The sequence below is a fragment of the Myodes glareolus genome, chromosome 1 (assembly GCF_982192425.1).
Source record: "Myodes glareolus chromosome 1, mMyoGla1.1, whole genome shotgun sequence".
NCBI lineage: Eukaryota > Metazoa > Chordata > Mammalia > Rodentia > Cricetidae > Myodes > Myodes glareolus.
The window spans coordinates 39,383,943-39,408,343 of NC_142026.1; the positions used below are offsets into that span (position 1 = coordinate 39,383,943).

Genomic DNA, 24,401 nt, shown 5'->3' on the forward strand with positions numbered 1-24,401 from the left:
TTTCTTTCATATAACATATTTTGGTCATATTTTCCCCCTCCCTCAATTCCTCCCAGATTTTCCTCACCTCCTTACCCAGTTCTCTCTCTCTTCCTCTCTCTCTCTTCCTTTCTCTCTCTCTCTCTCTCTCTCTCTCCCTCTCTCTCTCTCTCCTTCTCTCTCTTCCTCTCTCTCTCTGAAATGTCAAAACAAAACAAAAATGAAAAACAAATCAAAAAAGAAAAGAACAAAATCAAAACAAATGAATAATAAAAATAAGACAAAAATATTAAAAATGAAACAATCCACAAAGACAAAAAAAATGTATGAAATCTATTTTGTATAGCTCTACTACTCCTGGGACTACCTGTGCAGTCATTGAAGTAGTTGATATACCCAATCCTTCAGTGGAAAATGCTGATTTTCCTTTCCTCCATCAGGTATTAATTGTAAATAGCATCTTGGTTATGGATGGGACTTTGTGTCCGCATCCATTCTACATCCTGGAATTTTGTCAGGCTCTATTTTCATAAATGTATCAGTCCAGTTGTGTCTGGAAGACCCTATTTTGTTAGAGTCATTCACCTCCTGTAGCATTTACAATCTTTTCCCCTCTTCCACAAATATTCCTGTGGTGTGGGGTTTTCTTCTGTATATATGTTGCCTTTATTGGTTAAAAAATAAAGCTGTTTTGGACAACAGCTTAGCAGAATAAAGCTGGGCGGGAAACCTGAACAAAGAGAGAGTAGGCAGATTCAGGCAGACGGCATGCTGTTGCTGAGGTAGGTAGATATCATGTAGCCAAACAAAAAGCAAGAGGTACAAACCATGAGCCTCATGGTAAAATATAAAATAATAGAAATTGATTAATTTAAGATGTTAGAGCTAGCTAGGAATATGTCTGAGTCACTGGCTAAGCAGTGTTGTAACTAATATAGTTTCTGTGTGATTATCTGGGTCTGGACAACTAGGAAACCAACCTGTAGTCTCTACTTATACCCTGATCCTGGATGATAGGGTTTTGATGAAGAAATCCCACTTACACCGTGCTCCAAAGTTTCTCACTTTCTGTTCATTGTCCAGTTGTGGGTCTCTGTATTAGTTGGCAGCTACTGAAAGAAGGAGCCTCTCTGATGTGGGCTGAGCAATTGAAGTTGCAGGGCTATTGGTAAAGAAAAGTCCCCAGACTACCTTGATACAAAATATACAGCTTTAATAAACAGAAGTAAGACTTACAACAGCTTATACCAGAATCCAAACGATCCGTCTGGACACAGGAGCCAGGCGAAAAGAGAGCTAGCAGAGCGCGCTTACTAGGTTTATAGGCAGGCTTTTGTCTGAGGGCAGCACGCCCCAAAAACAGAATGTGATTGGCTGAACTCCCCTATTATCTCTCCCTTTTTTTCTAAAATAAGACAGAACCAAACCAAATACAACTATATACAATAGAAGCAAATAATAAATATAAAGTTACAAACAACAAACAATGTTAAGCAAGAAACCTGTAACAAAAGTTTTGCTAAACATTTTATTTCAGGGAGTCTAAATAATGTAGATGGTAATTACAACTATCTAATCTTTAACTCCATCAAAGATCTGAGAAGGAAAATAATTTTACTCAAGCAGCCCGGAAGTATAAGCAGGAAATTTCCGAAATGTGCAACGAATGGAAGAGACAACTGAATGCCTGGGCAATCACCCAAAGTCTCATATGCAATGTTGAGTCAAACAACTTTGGCTAAGGCCTGATGTAACTGACATGCCATTTTTTAAAGGCAAGAAACCTTTTAGGACTCTCTCATCCTGTCTTGGTAAGATAAGACAATCCTGTTTTTATCCATTTACGGATATTTTGCAATTCTGTCAGTGGTTGAGGTATGGGCTTTTTTTTTGGCCCAAAGGCCAGTTCTGTCAGGAAGAAGACAAGCTCCATGTGGAGTGTCTTTGGTGCTCAACGTTCTCTCGGGAGTAGAGCGGTGATGCCAGGAGTGATTGTGTCTCACTACTATAGAACTATGAGATAGATTAAAGGCCATTTTCCATAGCTCTTCGAAGAGGTTGAAGATTATGCTATCTATACTAAGTATAATCTCTATGCATCTAAATAACCTGATTAGCCTAAATATAAATATAATAAACATATATGACTATTGATTTGTATCTATCTAACTTGAAACTAAGAGAATGAACAACTGTGTAATGAGTGAGGACAATGACCTCCAAATGTAAACAATGTACATAAATATCTTAATCAGAGGTAGGAATGTAAATATATGTATATATATTAATACAAATAGAGGTAGAAACATACTCACATACAATATTTAATATATCAATGTGCAAAAATCAACACCAATACAATTTTCTAAAACCAATAACTCACAAATGTTGTATCACGAATTCTAGTTGGTCTTAATTAATCAAAACAAAGAGTCAGATATAAGGGTTAAAGTTGAAGACCAGAGAAGCAGAGCAATAGAAAGACCTTTTTTGTCTATCAGTGCTCATACTGAAGGGGTGATCCTCAGACTTCCTAGACTGCACTGTGTCTCTACCAAACCTCAAACTCCACACTCCAGTGCATTCTGATCTCTCCCTCTTTATATTCCTATCTCTGCCCAGCCACATCCCACAACACAATGGAGAAATTGTTTTCTATGATTTTATTAAAACTTTTTTATGACTTTAATCTGGGTTTCTTCTTTTTCTATATGACTAATATATATTATTCATAGATTTGTTTTTTCCATAGTGCAGCATATTCCCTACATGCTTTGTGCCTGGATTTTTGGTTTCAACCTTGTCTTTGACTGAGATGTTCATTTCTTCCCCTTTGTCTTCAATGCACAAGATTCTTCCTTCCATGTCTTGTGTCCTGTTTGTGAGGCTTACCTCTGAGGCTTTTGTTTGACTTCCTAAGTTTTTTGTAGCCAGTTTTATTTCACTTTGCATTTTCTTCAGTGGTGCTATTTCCTTATTCAATCCTTCTTTCACACCCTGAGCTGTTTTTGTTATTTTATTAAACTGTTTCTGTTTTCACAAACTCTATTTTTGAAGTCTTTCTTAGAACATAGTCATAATTTAATTTTGAAGTCCTTGCCTTGTGTTTCAACTACATAGCTTTCTCAAGGCTCATTGCAATAGGGTTATTGGCTTTTGGAGGAGGCATATTGTCTTGGTTTTTCATATTTGTATTTTTGTGCTGGGATATAGCATTTGGATTTATGGCATTTGAAGTGCTTCTTAATGGAGATATCTGGTCTTCTTTGTTTTACAGACCTTCTGTTCTTGGTAGTTGTTACTAACTCTGGATTCTATCCAAGTGTAATGACTGTTGGATCCCTGATACAGAGTGGTTTTAGTCAAGGAGAATCACAAAAGAATGGAGATGGACTATCAGAAAAGATTTAAAGGTACATCAGGAAAGAACTAAGGGTTGCTGGGTCTGCACTACAAAACCATGTTCCTAGAGGACAGAAAAGGACTGGGAAAGATGCTCACAAGGCCAGGGTTCAGTAACACTTAAACTTGAGACACTGGAAGGGCGAACAAGAAGGAAGTCACCTACCTGAATCCTAGCCTCGAGTGACTGCTATGGGTCCTTGGAAGACTGATTCTGCACCTTGGTGAGAGTCATGCATGGATGGAGACGGGCTGGAAAGAAAGGCTGAAATAGTGTGCAGGGAAGAACTAAATGAGAATCTTTGACCCTAGTCTTGGCAGTATATTAGACCACCATCTCAATAACTAAAAGGGCAAGTTTTCAGAAGAGGGGAGATAGAATCATTGATAAAACGGATTAAAAGGGAATAACTAAAAGAGAGGGTTAAATTAAGGTGTATGAAGGGAAGTCAGGGTAGAGGGAGGAGGGTGGCGGAGGGTTAGAGAACACTAATGGCCTTTTCAAAACATCATATGGAAATTTACTACTACTACTATAGAAGTTTCTGGTGAAAAAAGAAAGTTGCCATAAAAGATTATATATGCAGAGTCATCAGACACATACACACATACATTTAAAACCTATAAAAAACACACACACATAACACTTTGTTTATATACATATATGTGCATCTGAATACATACTTCTCTACACATGCGCACATATATTTAAAACCAATAACCAATATATATACATTTTGCATATATATACATAAATGTGCATCTGCATACATAGTTCTCTATATAAAAACAGTTTATATTAAACATTATACACACATGCAGATACAGACATATACAAACACACATAGACACTGACATACACACGCACACATACATATGATATTATCCTATAGAAATCTGCTATACTCTTAGTAGATATCATAGGCTAACACTTCAAAATCTCTGTGCCAGAAATAGGTTACTTCTTTTTGAGTTTTTGGTCCATAAAGTTCCACAATTCCCCACCAAATTATAGCCTATTGTCATTTCTATTATTAAACCAACCAAACTTAAAGTGATCCCCTGTTGCAGAAAGAGCACGTACTTGAGTCATTCTGCTCCTTCAGCCAATAGCCTTTAATATACCAACCCAATTGGTCATGGTCTCTCATAGTTTAAAAAGCAGTGGGAAATGTGCACCTGCTCTCTTGCTTCCGGCTCCCGTTCAGGCTGCTGGACTCTGTTTCCTGTTTTCACTCACAGGACTGTTGTTTAGGATAGTGATCTGTAAGTTTTTCCCCTTAAATTAATAACCCTTTTTATATCTAATACTTCTGAACTGGTGTGGGATTGTTTTACGGCATCATATCAGCATGTACATGTACGCACATATATGTGCATCATACATATCTACACACACAAGGAGAAAAAGATTTATTCAAGAAAAGCCATAAATGTCTGTATGGTGAGAAGAGTAAGCAATGAGATTGTTTCATTTACTCTTCTTAAAATATAGGTAATGCCCTTCATTTCTGAGAGCTCCAGTAAGGAGCACAGAGCTCCTTTGTTCTAGTTCTTGTACCAAAGCTTTCTGCTCTTCAACCCTTCCCATTCTTCCTCGGCCATTTGTTGCTGCTGATTTTATGTTTTCTCCAAGCATCATCCTCCATTCTATTCATGGACTTAAGAGTCTATTCAGATGTGCATCTCTGGGAGGACTGGAGCTTGGGAGCACGTCTTCTTGAGGCAGTTCCGTGCCAAAAGAAGCAAGTTTTTAAGGGAAATGATCTATTGAAAAAGACCACTTAAAATATGGTTGCATTCATGTGCAAGTCCAGAATAGCTTAGTATTTGCATAGACCTGAGAGGTGGATTCAAGGATGAGAAGAGTGATAATTGTAGTATAAAGCCTGTTTTTAGAATATTCTAAATTTTACCATGGTTATTGGGTATCTGTGAGTAAGTATACAAAAACTACTAAATTGGCTTTCATTTAAATAAACGCATCTAAAATAAAAACAAAATCAAAACATGAACAAATAGAATAAATCCAAATGCAAAGGTGCTGATTCATATAGTTAGGATCCAGGAGGCAGGAGTCTTCATATTAGGAGCAAAATGAACTTCTAGATAGCCCAAGATTCTGTGGCTTTACTACAATTATCCTCCTTTGTAATCTTTTTACTTTATATCCTTCTACAATGCTGAAGATTACAATTTTATTGCAAGCCCAAAACCAAGTTTTCATTGAAAATCTTTTAATATTTTGTCATATTGTTGAAGTGTTTCTGCCAGTCTTCTTTCTTGGCTGCATCAGAGTATCAAACTCTAGATATTTTTCGTTGCATGAATTAAATATGAAATTATTCTGTGAATATTTTTATAGTGCCAATGATAAAAATTTATTTAAGATACACTGGATATTACCCTTTTAAAAACTCCTCATCTATTTACTTTGCATGAAATACAGATGAAAGCTTATAACTGGCATATTCAAAGGAAGTTATTTATAAATATTGAGGTATAATGGTAACATTAGAAGTATATTTATTTTGTAACTTCCAATATAGATTTACTTTCATCTGACTTAAAGGAAATATATAACTAATACATATGTATGTGCATGCTTATGCATGTATTATATCTTGGAAATGTTCTCCTGTTTAATAATACTTTTTATTCTTTAACATTTAATAGTAAAATTTATTCTCCTGTATACAAAAGAGAGAATTTATTTATGTTCCACTTGATCTTGGTCAAAACCAAAGAAGTAAGAAAAGTGTCCTAACATGAAATAGTTAGATGGTTTGTTGATTTGCAAAGATCCTCAGGTTATTTCACAGCCTTTGTCTGAGCTATTTGTTATGAAAACAAACATTAACTTTGGCAGAGTTACATAACTGAATATCTCACACACATACAATTTTATTGGAAAATCTTATCAATACACATCCTTAAAACACAGCAAGAAATCAAGTTTCTGTATATTGGGTTAGTTTAATATTAAAAGATTTGATATGAAGCCATCAAAGGTCCTATAATATTTTGATAATGACTTTGAACCAAGTCTGCCTTTTTAGATGCATAGTTAATTACTTTACTGAAATGCACTGTCTTAGTTTACTATCTGATGCTGTGCTAAAACACCATGCCCAAAAGCAACTTGAGGAAGAACTCTATTTAGCTTATGTGCTATAGTCCCTCATCAGGGAAGTAAGTGCAGGAACTCAAAAGCAGGAACCTGAAGGCAGGAAAAGAAGCAGAAATCAGAGAGGATTTGTTTGATGCTCATAGGTTGTTCAGTTTTTTTTTCTTTACATATCCAGAACCACCTGCCCATGGCTGAAACTCTCCTTCCTCCCTCATGCGTGGTCCTCCTACATTAATTATTAAATTGGAAAAGGCTCATAGACATCTTTATAGGCAACAAAATAGAGCATTTTCTCAATTGATGTCTATTTTCCCAGATTTCCCAAACTTGTATAAGCTACCCGGATATAAGTACAGTTGCAGAACTATTGCTAATGAGCTATAGGATATTTTAGTCTGTTATGATCCAGCATGAGAGGGGCCTTAGTGGGCCAAGGATCCCCAAGGTGGGTGAGAGAAATCCATGCAGACCATGCTACAAAGAGGGCTATTATCTGAAGAGAGGAGATGGAAAAAGGGGAAAGGGGGATTGGAGTGGGGAGACCGATCTCTGGGGACAGAAGCCACGTAAGGAAAGAGAGAGAAACCAAGACCTGTGACTTCAGGGGCTGAACCAGCATAATGCCTGAATGCTAACATAGTCTCCCCCAACCCCAAATTTGTCTGTGCCCTGTTTGTTCAGTCTCTTCTTTCTAACCCCAGTCAAACTTTTGAAGTCTCTGTACATTCTTCAAGAATGTCATGAAAATATTACAACACACCATCTGTTTTTTGCCTGATTTCTTTCACTCAGCATTGCATTTTGAAGATTCATCCCATTTTATGCAAGTCCTTCCTTTCCACTGTTTTTACTATTCCACGCTGTGTGTGAAGCACAGTTTGTCTGCTCTTCTGCCGATGTGCAATTTTTAGTTTGGGTACATATAAATAACACTGCTAAACACATGTGCGTGTTGATCTTTGTGTCAGCATATGATTTTATTTATCTTAAATAAGTGTAAAAGACTGGAATTTCTGTGTAGTGTAGTAATATAAAGAACCTGTACAACTAGAAATTAAGAAACAAATCAGTAAATAATAAACAAAACATTTGGGGATGTAGTTTGGCGAAGAGTATATAAAGTGAGTTAAGAAGCATATTTGAAATATGTTTACCATTAACAGTCTTTAAGAAAAGACAAAAACAACAGTGATGGTGTAGGGAGATGTCCCATTTTGGAACATGAGGACCTGAGTTGGTATCTTCAACATCCAAGGTGGGGAAAACAGCTAAGTCCTGAGTCTATCACACAAGTTGGCATCAGTAATGGTGAAGTTGGAGTGTGATGTCATAGGGTGAGGAGGCATGAGACAGGGATAGGCATATTCCTCAAGTTCATTGGCCGGCCAGACTAGCTGAATTGTGAGGTTTAGGTTTAATGAGTGACCCTGTCTCAAACAACAAAGGTGAAGAATGATTCAGAAAAGAAATGCTGACCTTTGACCTCTAGATGTGTGTGAACACGCACCTGCACACAGAAATACACTCACCCACATAAACAAGTACAAATCTACAACACACACACACACGCGCGTGCGTGCACACACACACACACACACACACACACACACACTAAAACCTACTATGACGTACAGCTGTATAGCTATTAGAATGAGTCCAATAAAAAGTTGTAAAACTCCAGTGAGGATGTGAATGAAGCCCTCTGAATTTTCATGTGCTACTGGTGGAGTGGAAAGTGCTATAGTTATTGTAGACAATAGTTTGGCACCTTCTCTGTTTTCCTAAAACCAGTTTAAGCAAATGGCTCCATTTAGTGTATAAACGGGAGGGGAAAAAATCAAAATAGAAATGCTTCGCCTTAGTATTATTAAAGCATTTCTACTTTATTTTGAATCTTTCTAAGTGACTGTTTGTGATTTTTATGTTATAAAAAGAAAAATAAATACTTTAAGCAAAAAAGAATGAACATTTTTCTAAATACTGTTATTCTAATAGATGATGGAATAAGAATAAAGGACTCAATAATGGAGCATGAGTCCCAGAGATTGACCACTGGAAAGAATTCTTTCCTCCAAGGTAAAGTAGAAAGTTGAAACAGAGTTCCATGAAAACAGGGGACTTCACTGCTTCTGAACTCACAAGGTCTTACTTTCCCTTATTTTTGATTTGCTAATGTTAGTAGTAGTAGTAGTGTATGCTGTGCTTTAGATTTTGAATGTGCCTATGGGATATATATCAAAGCTTGGATGCCAGTTCATCATTACTAGGGACTGGTAGAAATTCTAGAAGGTGAGGCCTTGCTGGGTAGCATAGGTCTGTGATAGCATTGCTTATAAAGCCATTTCTTTTCCTCTACCCTTCTTCTAGGGCTTTGCTTCTCTCTTACCATGAAGTAAGCCGCTTTGTGCTGACACTGTTATAGCCGAATGATGTTTTAAATTGCCCTAATCCTAAACGCAACTGAACCCTGAATGTGGACAGAAATCTTTGAGTCTAGGTTACCAAAATAAACTTTTCTCCTCGTAAATGGTGTTCTCTTTTGGGTATTTTGTCACCGGAATGGAAAGTCAAATAGAACATTATAAAAATGAATGTGGAGGAAGGTGATTTATTGCTCCTTGTCCCCAGATCCATTATTCAACTGCTTCTTTATTCCTTGAACTTACTTTAGTTTAGATTTAGAGTGTGCCAGAAACAAAGCCAGGCCTAGCACATGCAAAAATGATTAGAGTACAATACTTATGTTACAGAAGTTCACCTATATTTTGGTATTTGTGTGTACTTATTGTGTGCTTGTGTGTAGGCAAGTTGTAATATGTGTGGGCACAGATACATGTGTGTGTATGTGTGGTATACATAAATGCATATTTATATGAATATGAAGGTCAGAGTGTCTTTCATGTTCAGTCTGAATTTTCCTTACAGGGTCTCTTGAGGTGGCATGTACTCTTTCTGCTGTGCCTCCTCCCGAACCTTCCAAATGTAATTATTGATAAAATTTTATTAATCTTACACAATATTCATGTCTTATTCCAAGTGAGCAAAGATAGGAAAACCTTCATTAATTAAGAAAAGAAATAAGTTTTCTTTATGCAATTACAAGAACTTTTCTTAAATTAACTTAAGAATTTGTTAATTTCAGATAATTTAGTACGATTTTTCTACATAGTTTTACGACAAGCGAAGCAGTGGACACAAAAATGTCGAGTGCGAGAAATGAAATGGAATTTGATAGCCAATACTTTGTAATTTTAAATGAAACTCTAAACTAGACAAGAACTTTGAGGAAAGTCTCTTCCACTTAATGAACAGAAAATACATTTTTAAATGTATTTTGGTGAACAATACCCAAAGGGTAAAACTTTGGCAGGTGGACAGTACCTTAGGATCAGTTCCCCTTACACCATGGCATCATTTTCTCCTGTAAATATGATGAGAAGTAAATTTTTGAGGGGGTATATCTTTTAAAAGTAAATATTTCTATATTCTGTACTGCACAGAGTTTTAAAATATGCACTGTGTTTGTGTTTTGTAAATGACGCTAAATAACTTTCTAAGATGATCAGGGCACAAGCGCCTCCCGTGTAAATGCTAGACTTGGGAGGGGAAAGTCATCAAAGTATGTTTGAGAAAGCTGTTCTTTGGTCTGGATGTGCACTTACTACTGGGCTGTTTTTCTGGCTTTTTAAAGCCAGATTGTGACTTGGAAATTGCTTTCATCCCCTGTTTAGAATACTCATGCCAAATGGTAGGAAAGACTCAAGTTTCTGTTTCCTAGGAACACGTGTCCCTATAGACCGACAGTGGCCAAGCCAATGATTCTATTCCCACTGTGACCATGACTATTCAAAGTCTAACTTGTTTCTTATCTAGTTTAAATATAGAGTGTTTGAAGTATCAGATATAGTGCTTATGTTTAATAGTATGGTGATACTCCCAAGTATTTATAGCATATTAACATGTACTGCTTGTTAGTTTATAGATTGTTTCTTTTCTATTGTATGGCAATTTGCATAACATGACATTAAGTGTAATTTTGATTAAAGTCTTAAATAATTAGCAACAAAAATATGCAATTCTAACCTTTTTAAGAAATGGTTTATGTACTCTATTGATAGAAGAAAACCTTCCTTCATGTATTCCAAGCATGCTTAGCTATAAATTACAGGAGATTTAAATCATATGTCTTTACCATATTGTAAATATTAGTATATGCACATTTTTTGGTAGATTAGTGTGTAAAAGCACTGAACTGCTAATGGGCAGTATTCCCATGCTCCCTGTGTGCCTGCATCTACAGTCTCTGCTCTTTGGAGTGTAGGGTAGTCAAGGTTCTCTCCTGCTTCCAGTCTTCTAACATGGCTTTGTTTAAATGAATTTATGTGTTACACATTTCCTCCCACAAAGAAAATCAAAACACATAACATTATGACACCCTTGTCAAATTCTGGTGATTTAAGAAGCAAAAGTTGCTTCCCAGAAGTTCGTGGTGAGGAAAGTGATGCCTGGTGAAGTTGAGCAGCTGAATTCAAGTTCTTCAGTGCTGCAGAACTGACTCTCTGTCTCCAGTGCTTAACTGTAACCATGGGGTAAACACATTGCTTGACCACAGCCACAGCTTCCACCCCTACAAGTCACTGCACAGGAGTGCACCAAGATTGCTGCAGGGACCAGGTCAGGGCCCTGATTTTACTGTGTTCTGGAGCAAATCAGCATTTCTCTAAAGCTCTCTGCTTAGATGCATTTTCTGAAAGTGGGTTTTAAAATTGTGTCTGTTTGCATCATCCATTTATTGCCAGATCTTTTCTAACCTAGGATCAGGGAAAGACATATGAGAGGAACCAACTTGGATAGCTCTTTTCTACGAAAAGTTTACTTTTACCGTTTTCTGAAACAGTGTTATTGTTCTCATAAGAGATGTCCACGCAGCAGTTGATAACCCAAACTCTTAAAAAGCATTTTTAAGCTGGGCAGTGGTCGCACATGCCTTTAATCTTAACACTCAGGAGACAGAGGCAGAAGATATCTGTGAGTTCAAGGCCATCCTGGTCTGCAAGAGTTAGTTCCAGGACAGTCTCCAAAGCTACAGAGAAATCCTCCTTTGAAAAACCCAAAAGAAAAATAAAAGTCTTTTATTACTAATAAATGTTGATCTTATTTTCCCCTCCCTCATCTCCTTCAGATCCTCCTTAACTCCGGATTCTCCCCTTGTCGAATGAGTAACCAGAAGTCCTACTGCTATTTGACCACAGGTTTTACTTATTTGGATTTACAAGACTCGTCATCCCTGATCCCATATTCATCCTTCCTCCCTCCCACCCCATCCCAGGCCACCGAGCTTTCCCCATTCCTCCCCTACTCCCTTCTCTCCAACCCTCTCCCCCTCCACCACCCCTCCCACCCCCCCATGCACCCGAGGTTACCTGGGACTCTTGTCTATTTCCTACCTCCTGGTGGATAGCTAAATAATCTTCATCAGGTTCATCTTCTTATTTAGCTTCTCTAGGATCACGAATAATAGGCTCAAAGACCTTTAATTATGGTTAGAATCCACTTATGAGTGAATACATACCGTGTTCCTCTTTTTGGGTCTGGCTTACCTCACTCAGTAAAGCGTTTTCTATTTCCATCCATTTGCATGCAAAATTCAAGATGTCATTGTTTTTTACCGCTGAGTAAAACTCTAATGTGTATATGTTCCACACCTTTTTAAGGGAGTCATTTTAGGGTTTACAGGAGACTTGATTATATATGGGATCCCAGGTCCAAGGAGAGATCCCCCAGATTGTTCTCTGGACAGAGGAGGGGGTGCCTGAATCGGCCATGGCCCATAACCATACTGATGTGTATTTTGCTTATCACCATAGATCCTTCGTCTGGCGAAGGACGGCGATACAGTCGGAGACCCACATTGGAGCATCGGACTGAGCCCCCCGAGGTCCAGATGAGGAGCGGAGGGAGAAAGAACATGAAAAACGAAATCAGTACTGCGAGGGATGCTGTCACCCACTGATACGGGGGAACGGATCTGATGAGAGTTTACCAGGGCCAGTTGGACTGGGACTGAACGAGGAGGTGATCTGGCCAGATTCTCGGAATTTGGCCGGATTCTCTGACTGTGGCTGGCCCGAAGTCTTTCTGAAGGGCCATTGACTATGATACTGGGACCTGTTTCCTCTGCATATGCTGGATTTTGGGGATCCAGTCTGTTTGGAAGCTCACCTTCCTGGACCTGGAGGGAGGGGGAGGGAACTGGGGCTTCCCACGGGGCAGGAAACCCTGACTGCCCTGGGGGACGGAGGGGGAGGAGGAGGGGGGGTGGGAGAGTGGGAGGGTGTTGGGAGGGGGGTGGAGATGGGAACTTTTGTAATTTAATAAAATTTACTTAAAAAAAAAAAAGACTCGTCATCCCTTTTCTGATTATCCAGCAGAGGGCAGCATGGTTCACAGTTAAAAAGCAGAGATGAAAAGCTGAGGCATGCAGGAGGCATTTCTACAATGGTGACCCTTTCTTTGAGAAAGGAAAGACTGTAAATTAATTGAAAATTGCAGATTAAATGATTAATCTTTTCATGTTTATCAATGCAGATACATTATGAAATTTAAAGTAATAAGAATTTCCACTACTCATTATGGTTTTAGAAGTCCACATTTCAAAGCGTGCGCGCACACACATGCACACACACATACACACACACACACACTTTAATCATGAAGTGCAGTTTTTAGATGTTTATCCTATTTTATAGGTACAAACTCTCATGCCCTGTCTGAGCCAGGACCCTTGTCTTTGCTCCTCATTTATAATGTCCCTCCAAGGAAAGGCCCAGGCAGAAGCCAATCTGTGAGAGCTGTTGGTGAGTCTAACTAACTCACTTTCCTCCATCCATGTGGTTTCCCTCTAGGCCCAGCCCTATCTTGAAGCTTCATCTGAACTCTCTGTTGCTGAGGCTGACCCTACACACCTGTGATCCCAAGTTGCTGCCATCACCAGTCTTCTATGGCTCTCCAGGCTCAGACCCAAACAGGCATAGCATCCAGAGGGAAAAATGAAATTAGGTAGACAATTTAGGATTTGCAATCTGAATTAAATGAAGAGATAGAAACATTGAACAGCAAGATCTTATTAAAATAACTGAATAAATACTTAAAAAGACAAAGTGTATGCATTAGTGTAGTTAAATTCCATTATATATAGTATAATTAGTATATTTTAGAACCTAAAATAACTTTCAGCTTGTTTGTTTGTTTGTTTGGTTTTTGAGACAGAGTATCTCTGTGTAGTGTTGGAGATTGTCCTGTAACTTTCTCTGTTGATTAGGCTGGCATTGAACTCAAAGAAATCTGCCTGCCTCTACATCCTGATTGCTGGGATTAAAAGTGTGTGCCACCAAATCCAGTGTTTAGCTTTTTTTCTTAATATCACATGAAGAGGGTCTGTATACTCACCAGGTAACACCTGATGAGCACAGACCTTTAGTAATGTTCTGCATATGTTTACAGGCCAATGACAAATGTAATCCATTTTCCTAAGAACTTGGGTTGCTGTGGAATATTATTTTAACTATGTAAATATCTGTTCCATTTGTTTATCCTGCAGAATATTACTTTAATAATCAGATGTGTTACATCTGTTTATGCTACATTTATTTTAAGTATGTAAAGATGTGTTGCTTTTGTTTCACCTCACCTGAGGCACCTGATTGTTCCAATAAAGAGCTGAACAGCCAATAGCTAGGTAGGGATAGGATCGGTGGGTCTGCTGGGCAGAGAGAATTCAGTAGGAGCAGAAAACTAGGCAAAGGAAGAGAAGGAGGGGAGAACTAGGGAGAAAGAGAGTGACAAGCCCAGGACTAGCTCTGAGGAGAATGTAGATGATGAGAAACAGGTTAAAATAAGCTATAAGAGCTAGTAGGACAAGCATAAACTAAGGCCAAGTATTCATAACTAATAATAAGTCCCATGTCTTGATTTGGGAACTGGTTGGTGGCCCAAAATATGAAAGCCTGAAACATTTGGGCTATAGCACACCACTTTAATATCAGTGAGCAGAAGGCAGAGGCAGGAGGATCTCTATGAGTTGGAGATCAACTTGTTCTATATAGTGAGCTCAAGACCAGGCAAAACAATATATAGTGAGACTCTGTCTAGGAAAATGAATCCCTAACATAGTGAAATATTAAATGACTTTATCAAGATATGTGCAGTTCTAATCTGATGAATTTTTGACCAAATGGCTTTCATGCCAGAATTCACATCACCATATCATTGAAGGCCATTCTTATATTTAGTCTTAGGATTTAGTGAAAACATATTTGAACCTATTCTATTCAAAGGAATATAGAGTCAGTGCAATCACTATATAAGAAAACCAAAGAAATTCTTCATATAGCTAGAAAAATCAATCTTAAAAATCTACAGAAATTACCCTATAAAATTACATAGTTCAAATCACCTTGAACAAGAACAAAACAAGAAATATACAACCTGTGTTCAAAATATCATGTGTTATTTTGCCATACAGAAGCTTTTCAGTTTCATAAAGTTCCATTTATTAGTTGATGTTCTTAGTGCCTATACTACCATGCTATACTGTTCATAAAATCTTTTTCTGTGTCAATGAATTCAAGATTCTGCTTTCTCTTCTATTACATTTAGGGTATCTAGCCTTACATCTAGGGTCTTAATCCACCTGACCCTGAGTTTTGTTCATGGTTATAATTGTAGATCTATTTGTATTCTTCTACCTGTAGTCACCTAATTTGGCTAGCACTATTTATTGAAGATGCAGTGTTTTTTTCCAGTATGAAGTCTTTGTTTCCTTTTCAAAATCAGATGTCCATAGTTATGTGGATTTATGTCTTAGCATTCAATTCCATTCCATTGATCAACCTGTGTTTATGCCAATACCATACTGTTTTTTTTTCTAATCACAATAATTCTATAGTACAATTTAAGATTGGGAATGGTGATACCCTGAGAAGTTCTTCTGCTATTCAAGATCGTTTAAGGATCCTGGGATTTTGTTTCCATTTGAAGCTGGAAATGGTCTTTTTAAATTTTGTGAAGAATTAGGTTAGAATTTTGAAAGGAAGTGCATTGAATAAGTAGAATACGTAGGCTGTTTTTGTTAGAATGGTCATATTTGTTGTATTAATTCTATCTATCCAGAAAGATGGGAGATTTTTCCAACTTCTAAAGCCTTCTTAAACTTTTTGTCATTTGTTGTTGATGATTTTCAGCCTAATTCATGGTGTTCAGGTAAGATTCAGGGTGTTATTCAAATTTCTGTGTGTCTGTTGATACTTGCTTTGTGTCTAAGTATGTGGCCAATTTTGGAGAGCATTTCATGAACTGCTGAGGAAAGGTAGATTCTTTTAGTTTGTTACAAGTGTTCTATAAATAACATTTAGGGTTATTTCGGTAAACAATGCCAGTTAGCTCTTGTATTTATCTGTTTAATTTTTGTTTTTATTGTCAAGAAATTGGTATTGAAGTCACCTACTGCCATTGTGTTAGGGGCAACATGTGGTTTTAGCTCTAGTACTATTTCTTTTAAGAAGTTTGGTGACCTCGTGTTTAGTGCACAGACTTTAACAATAGCAACATCTTCTGGGTTGAGCTTTCCTTTAATGAGTATGCAGTGGCCTTCCTTAACTTCAGAACTGTTTTAATTAGAAAATCATTGTATTTAAGTTTCTGTACTGGTTTGCTTCTTGAGACCATTTGATTTTAATATCTTTTTCCAACATTTTACCATGAGGTGATTTCCTACTTTGATGGTAAGATGTGTTTCTTGGATGGATTCTATTTTTGCATCATTTCTGTTAGCCTGTATTTTTTTAAATAGGGAATTGAGATCCTTAATGTTAGAATCATCGGTGAGTAAGTAGTCTCTGATATTTTCTCTTACTTTATCATTATTGTGTTTGCCTTCCCCCCTCTTTTTGTGTCCTGGTATGAGACTATTTTTTTATTATTTTATTTTGTTTGTTTATAATTAACCTCTTAAAACAGAACTTTCCCTATTAAAGCAGGATTAGTAAATAGATTCTGCTCAAAATTGTTTTTATTGTAGAATGATTTGTTTTTCTTCTCCTATTTTGATAAAGTTTTTCGGTATAATAGTCTGGGCCAAATTTGTGGCTTCTGCAGAACAATCACCCAGGGCCTGCTTAAGGAAAGAGTTTCTATTGATAAGACAAATGTTATATTAATGGGTTTTTCTTTTTTGTGTTACTTGATCTTTTTCCCTTGCAATGTTTTATATGCTTTATTCTGTACATTTAGTTTACATTTGATCCCTATGTTTAATGTAGAATTTCTTTCCTTGTTCTTTCTCTTTGGTTCTTTTTTATTTTTTTTTATTTATTAAAAATTTCCACCTCTTCCCCGCCTCCCTTTTCCATCTCCCTCCCCACCTCCCCCTCCCCATCTCCCGATCCCCACCTTTCCCTCCCTCTCTAGTCTTAAGAGCAGTCAGAGTTCCCTGACCCGTGGGAAGTTCAAGGTTCTCCCCCATCCAAACAGGTCTTTAAAGGTGAGCACCCAAACAAACTAGGCTCACACAAAGTTAGTTCATGCAGTAGAATTAAATCCCAGTACCATTGTCCTTGGCTTCTCAGTCAGCCTTAATTGCCAGCCATGTTTAGAGTGTTCATTTTGATCACATGCTCCATCAGTCCCAGTCTACCTGGACTTGGTGAGCTCCCATTAGATCAGTCCCACCATCTCAGTGGGTGGACGCACCCCTTGTGATCCTGACTTTCTTGCTCATGTTCTCCCTCCTTCTGCTCCTCATTTGGGCCTAGGGAGCTAAGTCCAGTGCTCCAATGTGGGACTCTGTCTCTATCTCCATCCATCGCCAGATGAAGGTTCTATGGTGATATGCAAAATATTCATCAGTATGGTTATAGGACGAGGCCAGTTCATGCATCCTCTCCTCTGCTGCCCAGAGAACAATCTGGAGATCTCTCCTTGGACCTGGGATCCCCTCTAGAATCAAGTCTCTTACAAACCCTAAAATGGCTCCCTTAGTTGAGATATTTACTTCCCTGTTCCCATATCCATCCTTCCTCCATCCCACCCATACCATTCCCCCAAACTATCCCGAATCCTCCCCTTCTCCCTTCTCTCTACCGAACTCCCCTTACATCCACCCCCCATCTATTTGGTTCTTTTACTTTGACAGAATCTCATTCTTCAGGTTGGGGTCTTCTATGTTTTTCTTTTTTTCCTGGGCCTGATCTACGCATATTCTCCTTCTTGCTTTCCTATTATTTGTAGCTTTGGGCTTTTCATAGTGTCCCAGATTTTCTAAACATTTTGTGCTTGGACTTTTGTGGATTTAACATTTTCTTTGACCTAGGTACCAATTTCTTGCTCCTCATCTTCAGCTCCTGTAGTTTTGCCCTATGTCTTGTATTTTGTTGGTGAACCTTACCATTGAAGAAATGCCATAATCAATATTCATGGGAGAAGACTTTTGTTATTCATGATGCAAAGCTTTCCCAAGTAAATTAATTGGAAATAAAAAAGAATTAAATTTAAATATTATCATGCAATACCCAAATTTATGCTTTTTTAGAAAATTTCATGTTTATATATTGACTGATGTGTTTTAGAAAAACATAGTTCATATTATAAATAGATGGTTTTAAGGTGTTTCTTAGCATGAGAGTATGAGACTAAGTAAAATATAATGGATTGCTACAAGTCAACCTATTTAAAAGGATTAAGGAAGAAACATGGTTTCATTTCTAAAGATCAATGGAGTATTATCAATGTTTCACTCAGGAAAAGTGTCATTATACTTCCAAATAAAAATGAAAAGAACATTTTTCTTATCTGTGAAAAAAATAACAGGGACTGATAAGGACCACAGGAAGAAAGAAAGCTATATCTGCACTAAGATTCAACAGAATTGCCAAGAAATGGAGGTAGAGAAGGATGAGGGCACCTGTAAGTAGATTGCTGCAGGACTGAGAGGGATATGGGCAAGACTATAATGGAAGACCAGATGTAAACGAAAAAAATGCCATCCAGGGCTACAGGGAGGTCCAGATTAAGGTTGTTTCTAGGTATTGGCAGCTAGCACCAAGCATTGGGGATGGGCTAGATTGGATGGCAGAGAGGGACGACAGAAAGGAGGAATTGGCATCTTGACATTTACATAAGTAACTGTTGTTTAGGTTCTATTTGTGTTAATTTTTTATTTACTGGTATTATTGCATATATGGTTCTGTAACTTTCATTAGTTTCTTAAAACTTGCATTCGTTGTGTGTTCAAATGGGTTTTCTATCTTTTGTCTCATGGTAGTACCTAAACTTCACATGTATGAGGTAAGTTAACACAAATTTTCAGGCAGTGAATATGAAGAACGATGAAGACTGAGTGAAATATTTACAGATGAATACTTGTTGCACTTCTTTAGATACTACATATGTTAATGGGTGTTCAAGCAGAGCTTGAGTTGGATTTTTTTTGTATACTATTCATTGTCAGTGAAGCACGAACTTCAAATTTTTCCATTGGGGAATGAACTTTTTCGTGCCTCTGGTAAAACCTGGAGCACTAGAAAATCTTGATAGTGTTACTGTGCTAGTGTTGCTGTGTGCACCACACAGATGGTATGTTCCTAGGATGCTATTACTTGTCTGTGTTGCTCACATGGCACATTTTTCCCTAGTCATCTAAGTTGGACTTAATTCCCCTGGTTTAATCTGCCTTTCAGAATGACTTAGTGTCTAGACCTAAGGGATAGATCTTGTCTTGATTTGATGAATTTCTTCAGATCAAATTAAGTTCCTTTCTTTCTTTCTTTGGCAATTTTTTTTACTTAAATCAGTCCCTGGGGCAGCATCCAACCTTTGATATATAGACTGCAGATAGACAACCCAGTCTTCCTGATCCTTTTTCTCCTTATGAGGACATTTACCTGGGACTAGAGGACATAATGTTTCCCTGGTTTGTTTGAAAAGGCAAAGTGCTTCTGCTGTGTATGTCCAAAGGGACCAGCAGTATAACATTCGGGAAGGAAGCTGAACATTGTTTTCCTTAGAGCAAGTCTATTACTACCAGATACTTTCTTAATTGCTGACAAACTCTGCTAAATTGGGATGAGCTATCTCTCGTTCCTCAGACTTTTGAGGTTTCTCAGAGTATGTACTTGTCTCCACTTGGCTTTGAAGAGGTCCCCATGTTCTTTCCTTCTCTGTGTCTTTTCAATATGATACACACACAGTCTGTACTGCTTCTTATTACCTTCTTATACTTTGTAATGAATTCACAAATTCAGCTCTCTACTGAAATCCCAAAATATTATTTTTAGAAGACCTATATAACTATTACTGACAGACTGGGACAGAGTTCTCTTTGACTTTTTATAGTCTCATCAGAAACAAAATTTCCAGAGCTTTCATTGTTTGCAGAGCTATCTTTATTCTTCTGCCTTTAGGCTATGCATGTTTGGTATCAGAAAACAAGAATAGCAATTCTCACCATCCCATACTTTTTATTCCTAAGAATCTCATTTCATTTGTGCTTATCAATATGATGAAGCAATATGAAAGGATATTTATGTTGTGTATAACAAAATGGTACACTAGGCAGTTACCCTTATTTGTGTATTTAGTACGATGACAATTTGAGTCTCTTAATATACGAAAAAAGTCAACATTTTCTGTCAACTAAATACATGTGGGTTTGCTGGCTTAGGCTTCAGTTGGTTATTTTTCCTAGGATACCATGACGACACTTTGAGTGGCAAAATTGTTCAAAGGCTTCATGAATTTTGACAACAAGTCTATGTCTTAAGAGTGGAAATAGGTTCAATTGTGCTGGAAAGTCACCCTCAGAAATATACATGACTCAGCTTCAAGCCAGGAAGGAAGGAGGAGATCCGAAATTGCATTTTTATATGAAACAAATTTAATGCCATAAACCATGGTCCTTCACGCAAGTAAGATTTTTACTCCCAGAAATAAAACTCTGTTCTTCATTTCCTCACTTCTTTTATAGTGGAATACATTACTTGCTTCCTATTCTTGGAGCGGAATGAATTTCTCATGACAATGCTTTTGTCACTGTAAGACCTTTCATTCAAGGCCCTTGCTTGACTCCTTGTGTTCTGATTTTTGATTGTTCTTCCAGCTCTCCCAACACAGTAGATGCAGATATGTCTTACCATATACCTAATGTCTGTCTGTCTGTCTGTCTGTCTATCTATCTATCTGTCTATCATAATGCTTCACAATTTTTTTTGAGGTAGCTACTCAGTTTTTAGATACTGGTTAACAAATTCAACTACAATTCATGGTGTAGCCAGTTGATTGCTTTTGCTGATTTTTTTTTTGTTTATGACAAGGGGAGAACAATAATCAACAAAGAGCAGGTGGTTTACTCAGAAGTCAGCATCCAAAGTAAAAGAATTCTCTGCTGTATTTGAAATCACCCCCATCCTCTGATACTCGCCCATTTGCTTCACAAAGAAGTTGGTCTTCCCTTCTAGTGAATTATTTTCCATTAAGTCAAACGGATTTTCTACTCTTTAAATCTTGCTGAACCCTAGCTTCAGCATAAGCCTGTCCGCCACGAATTCGATGTACTGCTTCATCAGGGTGCAGCTCATCCCGATGAGCTTCACAGGCAGGGCCTCTAGGAGAAACCTCTGCTCTATCCTTACTACACTGATGATTCTTGTACTCTTTGCTCCGACGGCTTGTGTACCAGGTGCCTGAACATCAGGCAAAATCACAGTGTAAACCCAGATCTCTGCTAATAAGCTCGTTAGAAAATGTAAGGTCAGGCATCAGTCCCGGTTTCTTGAGCCATTATATTGACGCAAAAGAGCCAGAGAAGATCGCATCTGCAGCAGCAAAGGCCACAACTCATTCTCCATAGGTAGCCTCTTGGTCCCCAATCCAACGCAGGGCCCAGGGAGTTTTCTGGGTTTTTGTTTGTTTGTTTCACACAAGGCATTGTCTCAATAGCATTGAAGAGTTATACCCTCTCTTTGGAATCTTAAATGTAACTGTCAATGAAGAGACTGTACATTTCAGAATGTATGTTTTCCATGGCAATTTGGAAGCCATAGAAACAGCGGGCCTCTGTAACTAGTACTTCTTGGCTAAAGAGCTCCACCAGGTTTTCATTGACTATGCCATCACTCGTAGCAAAGAAAGCCAGGACGTGAGAAATAACATGTCTCTCGTTCAGTTTCAGCGCTTCCCAATGTTGGATATCCTTGGAAAGGTCTACTTCCTCAGCCGTCCAGAAGGAGGCCTCGGCTTTCTTCTACATCTGCCAGATATCATGGTATTCGATGGGAAAGACAATGAAGCAGTGGGGATTTTCTCTCAGTAAGGGCTCATCTTCAATGCTGGACTTATTAGATTCTTTACTTTCCTCTTCGGCCCTGTCCAGAAGATACTCCTTGCTGTCTTGCTCGCCAGGATGCGGGTCCCGCTGAGACTCCCGGGCATGTGGCTACACCTTCAGCTGCTGCTGGTCGGTGATGGTGGTGAGCAGGATGCGGGTGGAGAGCATGGCGAGCAAAGGCAGCGGCCATGGCGACGAAGAGGGTGGTGGAGCGGCTAGAACCCAGAGCACACTTCACAAATTTGTATCAAGTGGGAGTATCAATTTGTAGAAAGACCACACACACACAAAAAAAGCCATTCTCGAGATACTGAAGGTTTGTTCCCCTGTCATATACTTAAATATTTATTTATTTGTTTGTTTCTTTTAAAAATATTTGTCTTCTAAGGAGTCTTTGGTCTGGTTCGAGGCCCCAGGTCTCCATGACACAATAGATGCTGGGTCCCCTCTAGGACTTCCTGTACCTACACCACCCTGTGTGGTAGAGATCCTGCAGCGTTGGGTCTGTGGGTTGGGTCCCTTCATGTGCTCCAAAAGATCATAGATGGGGTGGATGTTGGCGCATGTCAAGTTATAATCCTTGGTCTGGGCCTGGGCAGGACTATATTGTTGGTCCGCCTGATGGGAAAGGGGAAAATGACTCTTTGCAAACGATGCTTGCAAGTAGAGATGTATGGATAAAGGGGTACACGGCGTGACTTGTTGGGTCGAACTGCGGCTTCCATGACAAGAGTTTTAAATTTTTCCTTTTTAATTTTTTTTCCGATTTATTTACTTCCTTTTTCTCTTTAATATTTTTTTTTTCTGTGGGGTTGGGGGAGTACGGGAGCATAAGGTGGACATGAAGGGATGGGAATGAATGGGATCAGAATACATGATGTAAAGGACTTCCCTCCTTTCCCCCTTTTTTCTTTCCTTCCCTGTCCTTTTTTTCTTTCCTTTTCTGTGACATAGAGAAGACAGAATACTATCTTGGAATTTTGGCCACGTCAGTCAACCCTTCCGTGGAGACGTTAGCTTCCTGCACCGGCAGTAACGTTCCCGGAAGAGGTTAGAGTGAGAGCCACAGCGTTAGTCATTGGAGTCTACAGAGTGCACAGGTGCCTGGAAACATCCCTGCAGTCTCCACGGATCTGTCACAGATAAGCCATGACACAGGCCCCGGGGGAAGAGCAAGCTACCATGGAGGTGGCTCAGGCGCAAGAGGGGGATGGCAAGGACAACAAGGAGATTCAGAAATCCAATAAAATAATTCCCTATCTGACAACAGTTCCAAGGTCCGTGACAAAGTTTAAAAAGCTCCCACTAGAGAATACGCCTGCTTCTTCAAGTCCCCCAAATATGTCAGATTCAAAATACAGTGATTCCCTGGAGGGGTCATTCGGCTTGGGCCCTCTAGTTTTCCCTGCTTTTCAACGTCTCAACAATATTGACTTCTTCCTGTTTTTGTTCTTTGTGGTGGTCTTAGCTCATGGTAAGTTGGAGAAGTAGAGTTGCTTTATTGAGAGTAAACATGGCCAACATGCTGTGAGAAGGAAAGGGTCAATGCTGGGCATGAATGGAATCAAAATCAGTAAATCCAATCCTCTGTTCTTGCGTCCAGTCCTTGGTAATCTACTTGGCTTGGTGCACTCCACAGTGGGTACCAGCTTCTGGTATCCAGATACAGAGCTAGTGGGAAGGTAATATTGTTGGTTCATGTCATTTGATGACCAACTTGAGTTCTGGGTTCAATTTCTTGGAGATTAAGGATGAAAACAGCATTGCCATCCTGAGGTAGTTTCTGCTCACAATTTTGAAACACTCTGACAAATCATCTTTTAGTCTGGATTTTGTTTCTTCATCTTAGAATTGTCAGGGGAGAAAAGTAAAGGGTGTTTTTATTCACATTTTCTCTTCTCCTTCCTATTCATCTTCCTCATCCTTGTATAATTTTAGTTATAAACTTTTCTTCATGAATTTTTGTCACTATAATAAATCTCATTGCTTTTGCCCATAGTTCTCAAGCTCCATCGCTCGATTTCTGAACTTACTTTTATTTGCAAATGTTCTGTGAACTTGGAAACTGCATTTGCCCACAACCTTCCACCTTCACACTGTTGATAATGAGAGGCTCCAGCAGGAAGCACACCGAATGTATAGCCAGAATCTTCTATGTTTTTCTGGTGATTTTGGTAGCAGGACCAATACAGGGTGATTGAAGTTCTTGGAGTTAAAGTAGGGAATAGACATTCTATCAGCAGCATAAATGTTTCAGCAGCCCTGTGTTCCTTGGGTCTAGCCTTGACTACTACTGGGGCAGCAGACCAGCAGGAGATGAGCGGCTTCTCAGAGCTTTAGAAGCTTTAGGAAGAGTCTGGACTCCTGGATCCCTGCAAACAAAGGAGTGCTTGAGACAGACAACAGCAGCTATGGATACTGCTCAGTGAATTTTGATCTAACCCTTTTCCAGATATAGCCTTGAGTTCTAATTTGTAACTATTTCTGTTTTCATTCCAAGAAATATAATAC

The 24,401-nt window shown here is 38.5% G+C and overlaps 1 protein-coding gene and 1 pseudogene across 1 annotated transcript in view; one reads left to right on the forward strand and one right to left on the reverse strand.

Annotated features, from left to right (window-relative positions):
- Window positions 1–20,913: 20,913 nt before the first annotated feature.
- On the reverse strand, window positions 20,914–22,058 carry LOC146896092 (ribonucleoside-diphosphate reductase subunit M2 pseudogene; annotated as a pseudogene).
- Window positions 22,059–22,584: 526 nt separating this feature from the next.
- LOC148123309 (solute carrier organic anion transporter family member 6C1-like) overlaps window positions 22,585–24,401 on the forward strand; it is an 81,037-nt gene continuing 79,220 nt past the window's right edge. Inside the window, exon 1 of the mRNA XM_087908165.1 lies at window positions 22,585–23,364. Coding sequence (XP_087764291.1) covers window positions 23,040–23,364 — 325 coding nt within the window. The 5' untranslated portion in view covers window positions 22,585–23,039. The remainder of the gene's footprint in view (window positions 23,365–24,401) is intronic.